The 15103-nt window shown below is 34.9% G+C and overlaps 1 protein-coding gene across 2 annotated transcripts; it reads left to right on the top strand.

Moving 5' to 3' along the window:
- Window positions 1–4087: 4087 nt before the first annotated feature.
- Window positions 4088–14039, top strand: LOC116294591 (protein eva-1 homolog C). 2 transcript variants are annotated; one of them, XM_089038250.1, is made up of 5 exons: window positions 4088–4149; window positions 11092–11207; window positions 11835–12031; window positions 12797–12929; window positions 13276–14039. In XM_089038250.1, the coding sequence occupies exons 2-5, from the start codon at window positions 11138–11140 to the stop codon at window positions 13554–13556; spliced, it is 681 nt and encodes a 226-aa protein (XP_088894376.1). In that variant the 5' UTR covers window positions 4088–4149; window positions 11092–11137; the 3' UTR covers window positions 13557–14039. The 2 variants fall into 2 exon arrangements, with proteins under 2 accessions (XP_088894376.1, XP_031558082.2); XM_031702222.2 differs by lacking the exon at window positions 4088–4149 and adding an exon at window positions 9547–9698.
- Window positions 14040–15103: the final 1064 nt, after the last annotated feature.

Genomic DNA, 15103 nt, shown 5'->3' with positions numbered 1-15103 from the left:
ACGTAAAAAATCCGGATTTTTTTGAAAAAAACGATTTCACCCCGTGTCGGTCTAAAAATTGCTCAAGAAACGGCTGCGAATTACGCGTTCAAAAACATTCTCGCTCCAAGTGAAAACCTAAGTTACAATCAAATTTGCAACTGAATTCAAGAAAAGGGGTGTTGAACAATTGTTCCAGGTGATTTTAGACGTTTTAAACTAAACTTTAGATAGAAAAAATTGCATTCTTCCAGCACAGTTATTCACAGTCTCGATTTTACCTCACATTTATAAAAGCGATTTTTCGCATGTGGCCATTCTCCAATTTTTACAAAACTCAAGCTGTACAATGTTCAAATGATAGAATAACACGAACTACAAAAATTAGTTTGGGTTTTTCAACAGGCCTTATGAAAACTTTATGCGAAGTTGGAAAATTTTGAAAAGGTCGATATCACGCGATCTCATGAAGTTTACATCCAGTGTAAAGACCTTTGAGGCTCCGAATCAACTTTTAAACCATATTATAAAATATTTGAGATTGAACTAGCGTGCTGAGGACAAAGACACGATCGCGCAAGATCTTTCAAAAATATTTTATAAAAGCATTATAAAACGGATGTTTATTTCTCTGTACTGTGTTATAAACACTCTGGGAGCTGTAGAGTACTCGAAATGCAAGCTTGCTTCTCTCTTGCTCTACAGCTTCCAGCGCGTTTATATTACAGTACAGAAACAGTCGCGCGCGTTTTGTGTTCCTTTATTAATTAATTCAGGCAATTTTTATCTAGTTAATATTTTTAGTGTTTTTTTGTTTGTATTTGTACATATTTGTCTTTTTTTGCGATGACCAAAACATATAACTTTTCGATCATGAAAAAGGTCATTTCAATGATGTGAAAAAATCTCGTGGTCTCATGAAGTGCAAATCCAGTTAGAAGGAGGTTTGGACTTTTTCAGATGAAGATCGTTATCTGTTAATGCTGTATGCTGGCCAAAAAAAAGTAGACATCCTAAAAGAATAAAATAAGAATACTCATTTCCTTGAATCAATTTTCTTATAAAAATTCGCTTATAAAAAAAAACAAACACAAATATAATAAATATAACTAAAGACTAGAGTAAACGACTAAAAGAAAGATGATTAGATGATTAATTCTCAAATAAACAAGAAAAAGACTAGTGCCTTCATGCCATACCCCGAGACATACGCTGGGTCATCGTATGGACTTCGGACATGACGGCGATTAAGTCCCTCTGCACTTGGGTGTACGGATTACGCAGGATAGTGTTCTAGCCGAAGCATCAGGGAAGAGACTAGCCGGCCCCCAGACCATATCTACAGCTAATCCCTTGCACTCTGCCACGCACTGGCACGTTGATTTGAAGTGGAAAATAATCTGGTCTATCTGGTGCATTGTTTTTATGGCTATTGTTGTGTTAATTTCCTGAAAACGTGGCCCCGTGCAAAAAAACTTGGGCTTTCACGACACTGAGTCAAGCACTATGTGGGAGATTAGTACTTGGATGGGTGACCTGAAATTTATAGTTACCCAAGTTACTCGAATAGATAGACAATACAAATGTTCTTTTATCTTTTAATTCGTCATAGTGTAACGCATACCTGGTTACCTACTGCAAATGCTCTGAAACGTCTTTGAGCAATAGCTTACCTGTGGTAAGCCCGAGTCTAGGTTTCGGTTTTCTATAAGTCTACCTATCTATCTATCGACGTTGTCGAAAATGTGTAAGCCTGCGCTGCTCGGCGGTCTGCGGTCTGCTCGGCGGTCTGATAAGAAAAAACAACATGGATGCCATATTGGAATTTCTCTAGAAAACAAATGCGTTTCCAGAAGAATATAATCAAGCAGTAATGGACTTACATCAATAACAGTGAGGATAAGTTTTTTGTTTATTATTTTGTTTGCAATTTTGAACAGTTTCTTTAGCAGTTTATCGTTCGTTCAACACAATTAACGAGTGTGTTGATCGTTGCCTTGTGCATGGTTTTGGTTGTACAACATTTCATAAATGCATAAATGTGCAACAAAGACTTTGGCAAACTCTCTACAGCATAACTTCGATATATTCAAAAAAGCTGTACAAGTATCTGTATTTGTTCATCCCAATAAAAAGTCATATTTATCAAAGCAATGCAGGTATCGTTATGCTAAATTCATTAATCATGTTGAGCACAAGCCTCGTGTTGTTTCGCGTGAGCGAGAACCAAGTAGAGTTCCAGTCAAACAGCTCACTGGTCTTTTGCACAAAAGCAGAAAAACACGCTTCTACTGTTGACAAATCCAAGTTCACAAAAATGTACTTCGTGTAGTTTATCCCATGTTTATCCCAATTTCTGCTCCACAACTTAAGGTAATATTGCATTATCTGGGGCAAATGCTGGTCGTCAATGTGTAGCCATGTCACTGTGTGCATTAATATATAAACATAGGAACTCAATAAGTTCTTCAGCAGATTTAGTAAGCATTATGTATACTGGGAATGAGTTATATTCTGTCCTGTCAAGATTGCGCAACCTAGACTTTTTACGTTTGACAGAATTACCTCAAATGGTAAGAGTCTTAGAAACTAATTACCAGATGGAATACAGCCCAAGTTACACTGGTAATATTCATGATATTTCATCTACTGTCGATTTCCTTTACTCTAGTACATGCCCTTAGGTAATGCTTTGCAAATTTTAATTGGAGAAAATTACCAGTCATTCCTGTTAACTATTCAATGTAATACAGTATCTATTTGCTGTAATGGCGATGGGAGATTTAGGATATTTGACTCTCATGCTTGTAATCCATCAGGTCTCCCCCATCCTCAAGGTACTTGTGTACTCCTCAATGTTGATGACTTTAATAAATTACTTCCAAAGTTTATATGACAATTTAACAGTTTTATTTGAACTCAGAGGAGAGTGTATTACTGAGACATGCATTCAGAGCAATGCTACTGAAAATCCTTTTAATGCACAAACCCACACTGAACAGAATGAAGTGATTGGCAAAGCTGCAGATGATAATCAGCAAAGAAACAACAGTAATATTACAAATTCAAATGCCAATAATTCTTCGATTGCGCGTTACGTCATCGCGGCCATGTTGGTGCCATTTAACAAACGATTTCTCATTAGCATCCATTGTTAACGGCACCACAATGGCTGCCATGTCTTTGTCTTTTGACTCTCTTGGGAATGCTTGCAACCATCAATACCAATGGTATTCCTTTGAGAAGTTGCTGTTTCCCATCATTATGCAAACCACACACCAAAAAACTTTGCTGGGTCTCCAAGTGCTTATACTTCATCAAATACACTATGGTAGCCCGAGTTCACGCCACGAAGGGCTTCTAGTTTTATGTAGTGTTTAAAAAACGAGTAGGAGTGTTTTATCAGGTATAAAAGCACGAGGCGTAGCCGAGTGCTTTTATACCTGATAAAACACGATCTACGAGTTTTTTGAACTGCTTAAAATACTCATGAACAATTTATAAGATTTTGGTTCAACTGGAGCCACCATACACGTCACGAACATGGATTTTTATACTTCGATAGAGATTTGACGTCATGGGCATGCGCAACCAGATTCAATAGAAGCTCCCACACGTTGGATATTGCGTGCCAAGGCAAAGACAGGCACGTTAATCAAAGATCCTTATAGGGTTGACTATGACCTTGATGAAGCTCTATGTCTTCATCTAAACTTGGATGCATACTTCATCCCTGATGAAGTCATCCTCATAGTATTCGAGTGGTCTTTATATAAAGATCACATGTGTCTTTATATAAAGACACATGTGTCTTTATATAAAATCACTTGAATACTAATGAAGAGGACTTTATCGGGTATAAAGGTTCATGCACGTGACGTGTATGGTGGCTCCAATTGGACCATAAGCTTATGAATTATTAATGAGTTTTTTAAATTATATTATCGTATTCACAACAAGCAATAGCCAATCAGAATGCCATACTTTTGAATTATTCCTACTCTGGTTGCGACGATATCTAGTTACGCTAAAAGGATAATGAGACTCATGACTTAATCCTTACTGTAAAAAAAGGTGCTAAAAAATCAAATGCTGACCATTATAAAGTCGCATGCGAAAGGGACTGACTATGATGGAAGTGCAACGCGATGTTTAAGCAACTAACTAATGGTAGGTTGTTTCTGTAAATGAATTATGCGTTTTTACCAGGTATATTTGATATTCATAAGAACATACTTTTGTAACAGTATTTCTTGTTTGCCATTTTATTTTTGATAACATGCGTGCATTCTTGATGGACGTTAGTTGTTTTGTTGATCAATATTGGTGGCTCCACAGCTTTTGGTTAACCTCATATATTGAAACGTTTTCTTAAAAGCGATTTAAAACAAAAAACAAAAAACAAAAAACAAAAAACAAAAAAAATGTTTATTGGTCATGATTTAAGTTCACGTTATTTACTAGAACTGAAATGAAGCTAAATGAATATATGCGAACAATAATATTCAATCAATCAATCAATCAATCAATCAATAAACTTTATTTAAAGAGGGTAAACACGTAAAAGTACTAAAAACTGACTAACCTGTGGCCCTCCATAAAAGAAAAATCAATATCTAACACTCTCTCTCTCACACACACACTCTTACTCTAACTCACTCTCTATATATTAAATATTTATTTACATATATATATATATATATATATATATAAAAGTATTCTAAAATGGTAATAGAATCTAAATCTTAAAAATTGAAACCTAATAAAATGGAAAACCCACACCAATACAAGGCTCAACATGTGAACATAGCGATCCGGCGCGATCTGTGACTTTAGCGCCGGATCCCTCCGTCCACAAGCCAAGCCCCACACCAGTGTGAGTTTCGCACTTGGTCAATACTAATCGTTAATTAGTTAATTAGAATAATTATGAATGGAAAATTAGGTCTGTTTTCTGTTTCTTCATTAAACTGTTAAAAAGGCTCTTCTTAAAGGATAAATTGGTAAATACCTTATAACAGCTATCGTGTCGCCACCGAACAAATGATGATATATGTATAAATGATATCATTTGTACCATTGAAATATTATTAAGTGAATTTCGAAATATTTCTTTTTTATTAATGACATCGCTTTTATTTAAAACGACACCTATAGACTGTGTTCGTCGCAAGTAAGCTGAGTAGAGCGAACATTGATGCATTGTGTCGCATTTCTAACCAGCTTACTTTGTCTGAAAATATAATTTCTTTCTTTCCAGTTTAAATAAGCGAATGTTAGTGAATGCTTCGTACAGCAATAAATAATGAAAAGGAAATATATAATTACTGACGACTAGATTGGTCCTATACGTTTCGATAACTTCAAGCATCATTGCTCAAGAAGAGCAAACTAGTTGTCATAAATATATTTTATAATCAAATAAAATGGTTAGTTTGTACGCTACCATTGACATATTAATTTTCTCTACTGATGACAGCTATAATCACACCAAAATAGCCCTCAGACATCATAAGATGTGATTACCAATTATTTACTTAGCTTATCATGGTATTTTGACTCTTAACTTTTCCTATACGCATGTTTTTTTATTATAACTTCCTGTGTGGGTTTTTAATTCCCTGCTGTTTGAGTAAGGTTTTTAAATGTGGTAAGTATTCCATTGACTTGTCAATGTGACGGTGCTAGGTGGTTTTGACAGGGTTGCTAGGGTGGTCGCTGACCGCCGAGCCTACTAGGCACCTCCAACCTAAGCACCAACGCCAAGCTCATCTACTGTGATGAGTTTAAAGGCTAGTTAAAAGGATTGTAGTTAGGTTCTTTCTGTTTAGACTACCCCACCTGATATTATAGAATGTCATAAAAAACGCTCTCAAGTTCTCGCATTTATAGATATTGCTCTCCAAAATATATAGTATTCACAGCATATCAATCTTTTGAATGTGCACTGAAATTGTGCCTTACTTTTGTTCTACTCAAATTTCCCTTCCTTATTTGAAGTTCAATTTCTTTCTTGTGAATTGAAGAGTTTGTATGTTTTAATTAATTCTTAGTGCAAAAGGGAAAGAATAAGCAAATAAAACAAAGACACTTTAAAAAATGATTTCCAGTGATTAAAATCAAATGCACTTGTAAATGCGATCATAACGATTATTACAATGCTAATACCCTCTAGATCAAATGCCCTGTAGATCTAAGGGGTGTAGAAGCAAGAAACATGCCCTCCCTTGTGAATCAGAGGATATTATTTAGCCGCAAACCAATCTTAAGAACTTTAGAATTTTCGTTTAAATTCTAATTGAACTGGCCGATTATTTCTAAATACTGATCTGCGCTGTCGCGTCAAAAAATGATGAATCGTCTTTCATGTTAAGTGGTCAATCCATTTTCAAATTCTTAGAACCACAGCACAAGCTAGGCTAAAGTTTCGAATTATTATTTTACTTTTTGACTCCAAAAGCTGCAGGTTGCCGGAAGAAAGAAATGCACAGCTGCTGAGCGTCTGTAGAGCCTTGATCGAAAGAGTTGTCGCTTGTACGAAAGAGTTGTCGCTTGTATGATAAGTTTGATCGAAAGAGTTGTCGCTTGTATGAAAGAGTTGTCGCTTGTATGATAAGTTTGATCGAAAAAGTTGTCGCTTGTATTATAAGTTTACATTAAATGCCAGTGACTTTCAGTTATCTTTAATAATTGATTAAGGTTTCCCCACGATTTTCATCCAGAAATATGTTTTGTAGTGAAGATTTCAATGTTTTAAACTTTTAGTACGTACACTCAGTTAACCATTTCATTTTTCGGTCCGTACCGTAAGTTATGGACCGCAAATTGACCAATCATAGCGCGTGAAATTACCTTACCATATAATAATGTAAGTTACGCGCTCGGAAAAATTCTTCCTTAGTTTCGGTTTTATGATTTTTTTTTTTTTTTTTTTTTTTTTTTTTTTTTTTTTTTTTTTTTTTTTTTTGTACAGAGCTTGATTTTCGCCATTTTTCATCCAAAATTGTACAAAGGCATGTTATTCCGGAGTGAAAATATCTCAAAAACAAGCTCGGGACACCCCATTTTTCTTCAATTTTTAATTTTCTGTTTATTATTACCAAAGTTGTCAGCCACCTTATTAAAAAATTCAAAACATTTCAAAAAAAGAGCTGTGTGATTTTGAATTTCAGGTCACTTATCCAAGTACTAATCTCCCACATGGTGCTTGACTCAGTGTCGTGAAAGCCCAAGTTTTTTCTCTTATTTTTTGCTTTAGGTAGGATCTCTACATTTTTTGCCAGCATACAGCATTAACAGATAATGATCTTTATCTGAAAAAGTACAAAGCTCTTTCTAAATTGGACGTGAACTTCATGAGATCACGAGACAACGATTTTTTAACGACTTTTTTTTCAATGACCTTTTTGATAATTGCAAAATCATATGTTTTGGTCATCACCACAAAAAAGAAAAAAAGAAACAAAAACAAAAATTTTAAATATAGAGGTAAATGATAACGATAACGATAGTGATAACGATAACGATAGTGATAACGATAACGATAGTGATAACGATAGTGATAACGATAATAATAATGATAGTGATAATGAAAATATAATGACAACGATAACGATAACGATAATGATAATGATAATGATAAATCGTTTGCAGACAAGATCGTTTCTTTAACTAATGCTGGCTTACGACGGCTAGCTGCGACGCACGTTTATTCACTAAAAGACTACCATGTTTCTGGAATATTATGCAATTTCTTTTCACTTTTTTAAACGTGCTTCGTTCGCCAGAAAGAAATACTACGTTTCCAAGGAATCGTGAGAGATCCGTCAAATCTTATTTGGAGAATACTGAAAGTAATGTATATTAGTGTAAAGCAGCTGACGATAATTTATTTATTTTTATTTTTTTGTCCGAATGGATTGTAGTATACCTCAGGCATTACTGATCTGGATTTTCAGTGGTAGTAGTAATAAATTATGCGTTCGGTGTGTATATAATGAAGTAGAGAGAATAAGAGAAAAATATCAAATGCCCTTGGCAGGATTCGAACCCACGTCTTCGGTATTCTAGTCCGATGTGTTAACCACTACACTACAAGGACCAACCACGCTGGTAACACAGGCAGAATATGAAATGTAGGGTATTCGGGAGGATCACAGAGCGATATTTTTTCTCTATAGATAAGTTAAACACCGTAAATATGTACGCAAAGAATAGACATAGTATAGTAGTAATAAATTGTGCGTTCGGTGTGTATATAATGAAGTAGAGAGAATAAGAGAAAAATATCAAAATATCATCATCGGACTAGAATGAAATGTAGGGTATTCGTGAGGATCCCAGAGCGATATTTTTTCTCTTTAGATAAGTTAAACACCGTAAATATGTACGCAAAGAACAGACATAGTATAGTAGTAATAAATTATGCGTTCGGTGTTAACACATGGGATTAGAATACCGAAGACGTGGGTTCGAATCCTGCTAAGGGCATTTGATATTTTTCTCTTATTCTCTCTACTGGATTTTGAGTGGTCTTGTACTACGTGAAAACGACTGAGAAATCCATAACAACTCATATTTAAAACGAGTGTTTGTATATGCGCTGAATGTTTTCTTACTAAATATAAAGTAGAGGTTTTGATGATATCCGGAATTAATGATGTCGAGGCAAGTGTTATTGGCCGAAGCCGTAGGCTAACTTCAATACAATAAATGTTTCACTATACATTGGTTTAGAGCTACGAAATGTTCCGAGATAACGAACACTCTCATTGGTTGAAAGATGACCAGGGAACACTCGCTAAATCTAGATGTACTCAGAGCGGGAAATAAGTTGCTCGTGACAAGAATGGCGGACACTCCCATTTTGAATTCGCCCTTGGTCAGTCTTAGCCTCGATTGTGTACAAATGTGTTCTTTTCTTTTATTAAGTCCATCGTATGCTTAAATTACAATGGTCATGTTAAAGAAATAAGACCATTCATAGTGTTGTAATATTCTTCTTAACCAAAGTCGATCCACTTCTTGCAGAGTGTCATGCCTTCTAGGGGCTGATTATCTTAAAAAAGATATTCTGTGTAAAAAAATGCCGTTCTCACGGCTGTTTTCGTTTGCAAAAACCCCGACACTCAACGGTCAGGTATATTAACAATCAAACTCCACCTTAATCTTTGAATGTTTTTCAGTCTACGAATATTTTGCTAAATATTTCAATATAATTTTAATATACATTTCAAAATTTAAAATCCTTTTACTAGAACAAACTATTCCAGAAATTAAACCAGCGAACCCTGATATGCACTCAAAAAAAAAACACAACACTATCGGTTAAACACGAGAAGCTGTGCAGGAGTCTTGAGAGGGTTTACTTTATATTTTTTCCTATGTTAATAACCTTCCTGATGATTTGATTGGATGATTTGAGACTATTGATTTCTTATCTCTCCACAGGTTATTAAGTAGATTAACTTCAAGTATTTTCATACGTTTATTACACTTAATTATTTATAACATTTTACAAACTGTAAGCGAAGTGGCTTCATCTCAGTACAACACTAAACAAATGACTTGAATTCCATTTCAATCTATGAGATTAGATTTAAAAAAACGGTTTAGGTAAAACTACGAGTTTATATTGGCAACCACGTCTTTAGATTCTCACTACTAACGTCTCATTTTGCGTACTGATGAGGAAAAGCTGTACAATCATTTGTTTGAGGGTATGTAGATACTGCATTGTTGTGTTGAATGTATATTTGAGTAAAAGTAATTTATTTAACGCCGATCACACAGAGAACTAAAGCTCGAGTTCATTCTCCGCCGCCAGGGTCATGACTACAGTTTTCTCCACAAATAAAGATGGGGCCTACACGTTAAGGCTAGACTTTTCTTCTGACTTTTTTATATTTCATTAGCAGGGATGTAACGCATTCATTGAACGGAAAATATACCTACATAATCAGCTTACATTTCTTTAAACATGATAGATTGCTTAGGGATTGTTCATTATTTACGCCTTGGAGGGTGAGAGGGCTGGAGGAAAATTAGTGGGTCTTCGAAGAAAAAACACAAAAGGAGGGTGGCTTTAAAAAATTAAGAGGGGAGGGGGGGGGGGGGAGTTGAAAAGCGACAGACAAAGATTGTGAGAGAACTTCAGCAAAGAGTTTGTTACTTTTTCTGAAAATTGGTGCCTGCAGGGACCTACGAAATAAACCAACAGAGACAATTATAACAGTTTTGAATGTACTCACTAAATAAGACTAGGGCTTATACGCCATTATCATTACATTATCAGCATCATCATGGTTGCTATTGTCATCGTCTTCTTATGTTCCCCGCCCCTTTCTGTTTTGAATAAGCCGCAAGCTATGAACATTTACCGCTGTACTATCAGTGACAAGTAGCGTCGGCGTCGCTTCGTTAGCGATTAACTCTCCTTAATAAGTTAATCAAATTTACCCTCCGTACAATGAAATAGACTGTTTTATTCATTACTGAAGGTAAATTTAATTCATTCATTTTATAATTTAATTAATCATTATTAATTTAATACATGTAAGAAAAGTAAACCTTATTTAGTATCTACAAGTAACCAAAACAAACCGTCTGTCCTAGCATATACAGCAATTGTAATACGAAATTGTTTTTGCAATCCTTATACTGCTATGACAGGCATTACATAATTAGTGGTTACTCTAGACACGTTTCTAGAGACGTCGTTGGAATGAACCAAGTTTAAATATTTGGCCCGCTAATTTGAAAGTTTTAGCGAGGGTAGTTCAATATGTGGCCTTGTATATATATTATATGATAATGATGCAAAAATATTCTTTGAAAAAGTTAAAATTCCTATTCTTTTCATCCCGTACTTCAGGGTTAAAGTCGATACGACAATTGACTAAACCATTACTATTAAAGATTAATTTTGTACGTCATTAAGAAATAAAATATTACATCCGACATATCTATAATTCACATTATTTTATTTTGACACACTTAAACAGCTCCTATGAAAGACAACTTGCATTATAACTGAACTCAACCTAGTCGCTATCAGACGTTATCAGGTATAGAAGGTGTGTTTCTTGTTTCTGACTGATACTTCTGTTACAGAAGCGTGAGCGGAGGAATTGGGAGGCTTGAATACTACTCCATCAGCATGTATTGTACGGATGTCTTTTCTTGTGCTGTTTTCTTCTCTTGTATAGTACTAGTTGCCTCACAAACCAGTAAGTACACTTACTTTCAGCTTTTGCCCTCTGAAAACATCATCATTATCCTGACAGTTTTGACAGTTTTGTCTTTTTATCAACATATTTGCACGTTTTTATTTCATTATAGGCTTTATTTTAAACATTCTCCTATAGACTCAATATCAACTATCCTATGGGTGGGGCTACAAGTTTTGGGTTAAGGGGCTTTTGAATGAACTTTTCCTTGAATCCATAGCGGAAAGAGAGAAAACAGACTTATTTTTTATTGCTGCAAGAGGACAAACAACCATTGCGAGCCTCATGCATGTATTTGTCACTTCCCAATATTATACTCTCATTTTCGAAGTAAGCTTTTTACGCAACTTCCGTGTTTATGTCGTATTTGTTGTGAAAGAAAAGTCAAAAGTTTTTAAACTTTTCATTGAAAATCACTTGCAAAATGTAACGTAGGTTCTCTCGATTTTCAGTGAATGATTTAGCTTCAAAAAATGCAATTCCACGCAAAATACCTTGTTTTTACCTCGTCATTTCTAGCCATTGCATGGGAGAATTTATAAATAATGATAAGATTCTCTTTAAAATGATATTGTCGATATACCAAGTACATCATCATGTTTGTCATGAGATTTTTATTTGTTTCAGTCAGAGATGCGGATAGCAAGGCATCCCCGATATCAAAGTTTGCGTGCGAAGACCACGTGGCAGATCTAGTTTGTCCTTTGAACACAACTATTGAAATACATTCTCTTTTCTATGGACGAAACCCTGAACATGGATTAGGAATCTGCCTGAATGGTGCGTCTCAAGGTCGTTGTGAAATGATTGGCTTTGACAAAGAGGTTTGTATGGTTTATTAATGACATATCATATCCTTCTACAAATTTACAAGTCTAAAAATAAAAATGGAAATATTAGATATTTTTGCGATGACAATATAATGAGCTTTAAAATGAGCTTTTCATAAGCTGGTTTTCACGTGCGACGGAATAGGAGTGAGTATCGGAGCTCGAGCAGTTCGATTCATCCGTGAACTACCTGTGACTACAACTTCGTCGCAAGAGAAAACCAGGCTAATGAGAAAACATCAATTATGTAAGATTATCAGTTAAAAAAGGGTGGATTGGACTGAAGAACTTCGTAACACCTGTGTAATCGCTTATTTTTTTGACCATGTCTTTATGGTAGTTTAAGACAATGTGTTCCGGTTTAAACCACGTATACGACGTCACACCCCACACAATATATAATTACTCTTGTGATTTTAAACATATGTAGTTGAGAAGTTGAATTGCTAAACTTACTTATATAGTCGGCTTCTTATCCTTCATTGCTGATTTATGAGAAAAAGGTAGTTACATACCATAATAGTTAAAAAATTGGTGCATGCTCTGTAAAAAGTAGCTAGAACTAAGTTCATGTTTTTCTGACCCTGTTATTTTAGTAGTGGTGGACGTGGCCTTGTTTGTAATTTGGTTGCCGCAAATACTTATTGTCAGCTCAAGAGATACACGGATTTCCAGAAAATCCAATCTAAATTTATCGATTTTATCAATTTTGACATTTGTGTCTATAAATAATTGTTTGCATGTTTTTTTCATTGACAGGAGAAGTTATATAATCTGAAAAAAGCCTGTAATGGTAAAATGCATTGTAACATTATCGCCAATGACCATACATTTGGCGATCGTCAGAAGTGCCCAAACATCACAAAATACCTCAACATTATCTACAAATGTCGTAAGTAAAGATCATGACGATGAATATATGAAATGGGAAAGCATTAACAAGCAACAAAGTCTACCAATTTCATAACACTGAACCAGAAATAGACTTATATGACTTTCAATACTAAAGATTAAAAGGGAATCCCGCTGACGGAAGGGGTTTGTAGAAGCGTAAAACTTGATGCGTGAATTTGATGAAGCGTAATGGATATAGTATTACGGTAACATTTATAATAACATTTCTTTTAAGCACAGCTACCTTAGTTAAAAAGATATTATCTATATGTTACATCCAAATAGGGTTTACCGTATCCCTTTTTTTATTATTATTATTTATGATTCCTTTTCTTTTCTTTAAGAACGTCCACCGATCCCATCAACCAGGAAGCCATCAACGAACGAACCCGTATACTACACGGGAACCTCACGACCGGGTACTTCAACTAAACCAACCGCTGAGCCGTATATGGATTTACATAAGCTTGACGAGGATGGTAAGAAATGGCCGACACCAAGACCACTTATTAAATGTAATACTACTACTGAGTCATCGGACGATGTATACTTAAATTCTGCCTCCTCTTCAAAACCTTTTCTGTCTTTTATTATAGCCATCTTTATTTGGAAGTTATTTTCATAAAAAGTTTCCTAATTTTAAAATGATTGACGAGCGAAAATGATCAAGCAGTAAAAAAACAGCAAGATTTTAAATCAAGCAAGCTATGTATAGGTAATCATACGGTTTCAAGTTAAATTTGGGATTAATTCGCACGAGTGTGTTTTTCAAAGAGTTGAAACTGATGCAACTGAATTACACATTTTGCACTGTATTACTTTTGAACAACACTGCACTAAGGCAACCAGAATTGAGTAATTTTTTTCATGTATGTTATTACGACTCTGACAAAGTCTTTGTTAATTATAATCAAAGCATGTGTCACTTTAACCCAAGCTATAAAAATGTTGGTTGTTATAACGTATACTTTGAAAAAGAAAACAGTAACTGAAATCCAATATAACGACGTGTGTTTAACCACCTATTGCGCATGTACAGTGACGATATGCAGCTGAAAACAATGATTTGTACCTAGCCCTGCACTAAAATAAAGCATTATAACTTGCATACATTCTGGCTGGTCGAAATACCATTTTAATTAGGTTTTCTTTTTCAGGTGCGCTCGGTTAAATTTGCATCTTCGTACAAAAATCAATCCAGAAGTATTTTCTTTTTATATATGCATTTGTAATGTTATCAAAGCTATATTAATTTTTTTATAAATTTATTCAAAGCGTAATTTAACACGCTTTGGATGTTTATATAACACTTGAAAAGCTGGTTTTATTCCTGCATTCTCGACTAGTATTAGTTTTCAAGTTTTATCTTTTATCTTGAATATTTCTTTTTTCACCTCGTACTCGGTGCAATAATAATGTTAACATAACCTCTTCCTCTCCCCCCCCCCCCCCCCCCCCCCCCCACCACCTACCTCTTGAAAAAGTCCACTGATATTTCCCTCTCGATCAATAGTCTCTATTTATGGCAACATGTATTTCTGATTTCACTGCTGCTTAACGGTGCCAGCATCATAATATATCGTATTTTATTTATCATGCAGAACATGACGAACGATCATTTGAAACACGTCTACGACTGATCAAATTACGTCCTGTTTTCGAGTCCCTTCGCAGGAGATATCTAATTCACTTTACTCGCTTCATCTGGATAATGTATAGATTTTGGTCATACCTACTACAAGTTTTGCATTACAATATTTTATGTGCAAGAAAAGCTTCTATAAACTCATGTATCCTATCCCTTGTTGGTCCTTTATCAAATGAACGCAATCGCTTTTCCAAGAAAAATTTTTTCTTCCAAAACTCTTCGCAAAAAGATATTTTCTTCGACATAGTATAAACGCGCGTGACAACCAGAAATCTTGATGTCATTGCTTATAGCCGATCTCATGCTGACCATCAATATCAAAGACTCAGAGAATGAGTATCCTGACTTATAGAATTGATCTTAGTAAAGCTTGTTTACTGTTTTTTGTTGTTTTTTTTTTTTTTTTTTGTTTTTTTTTACAACGAAGAACGAGTTTCGAGAATTGAAAAGATGTTTCTGAAGCAAGAGCTATATTGTAGTTTACTCAGAAATAATATGCAATCAAGTACGACGCCTTTGAACTC

Source organism: Actinia tenebrosa, unplaced genomic scaffold, assembly GCF_029948245.1.
Source record: "Actinia tenebrosa isolate PJP-AT-01 unplaced genomic scaffold, QUT_ActTen_1.0 PGA_scaffold5__44_contigs__length_20552954, whole genome shotgun sequence".
Classification (NCBI taxonomy): Eukaryota; Metazoa; Cnidaria; class Anthozoa; order Actiniaria; family Actiniidae; genus Actinia; species Actinia tenebrosa.
This window is presented reverse-complemented; position numbering and strand designations above follow the sequence as displayed.

Coding starts and splice junctions, on each gene's coding strand:
- LOC116294591 (XM_089038250.1), top strand. CDS start 11,138: ATGTATTGTACGGATGTCTTTTCTTGTGCTGTTTTCTTCTCTTGTATA. Junction 11,208..11,834: donor ACTAGTTGCCTCACAAACCA/GTAAGTACACTT, acceptor TATTTGTTTCAG/TCAGAGATGCGGATAGCAAG. Junction 12,930..13,275: donor CAACATTATCTACAAATGTC/GTAAGTAAAGAT, acceptor CTTTTCTTTAAG/AACGTCCACCGATCCCATCA.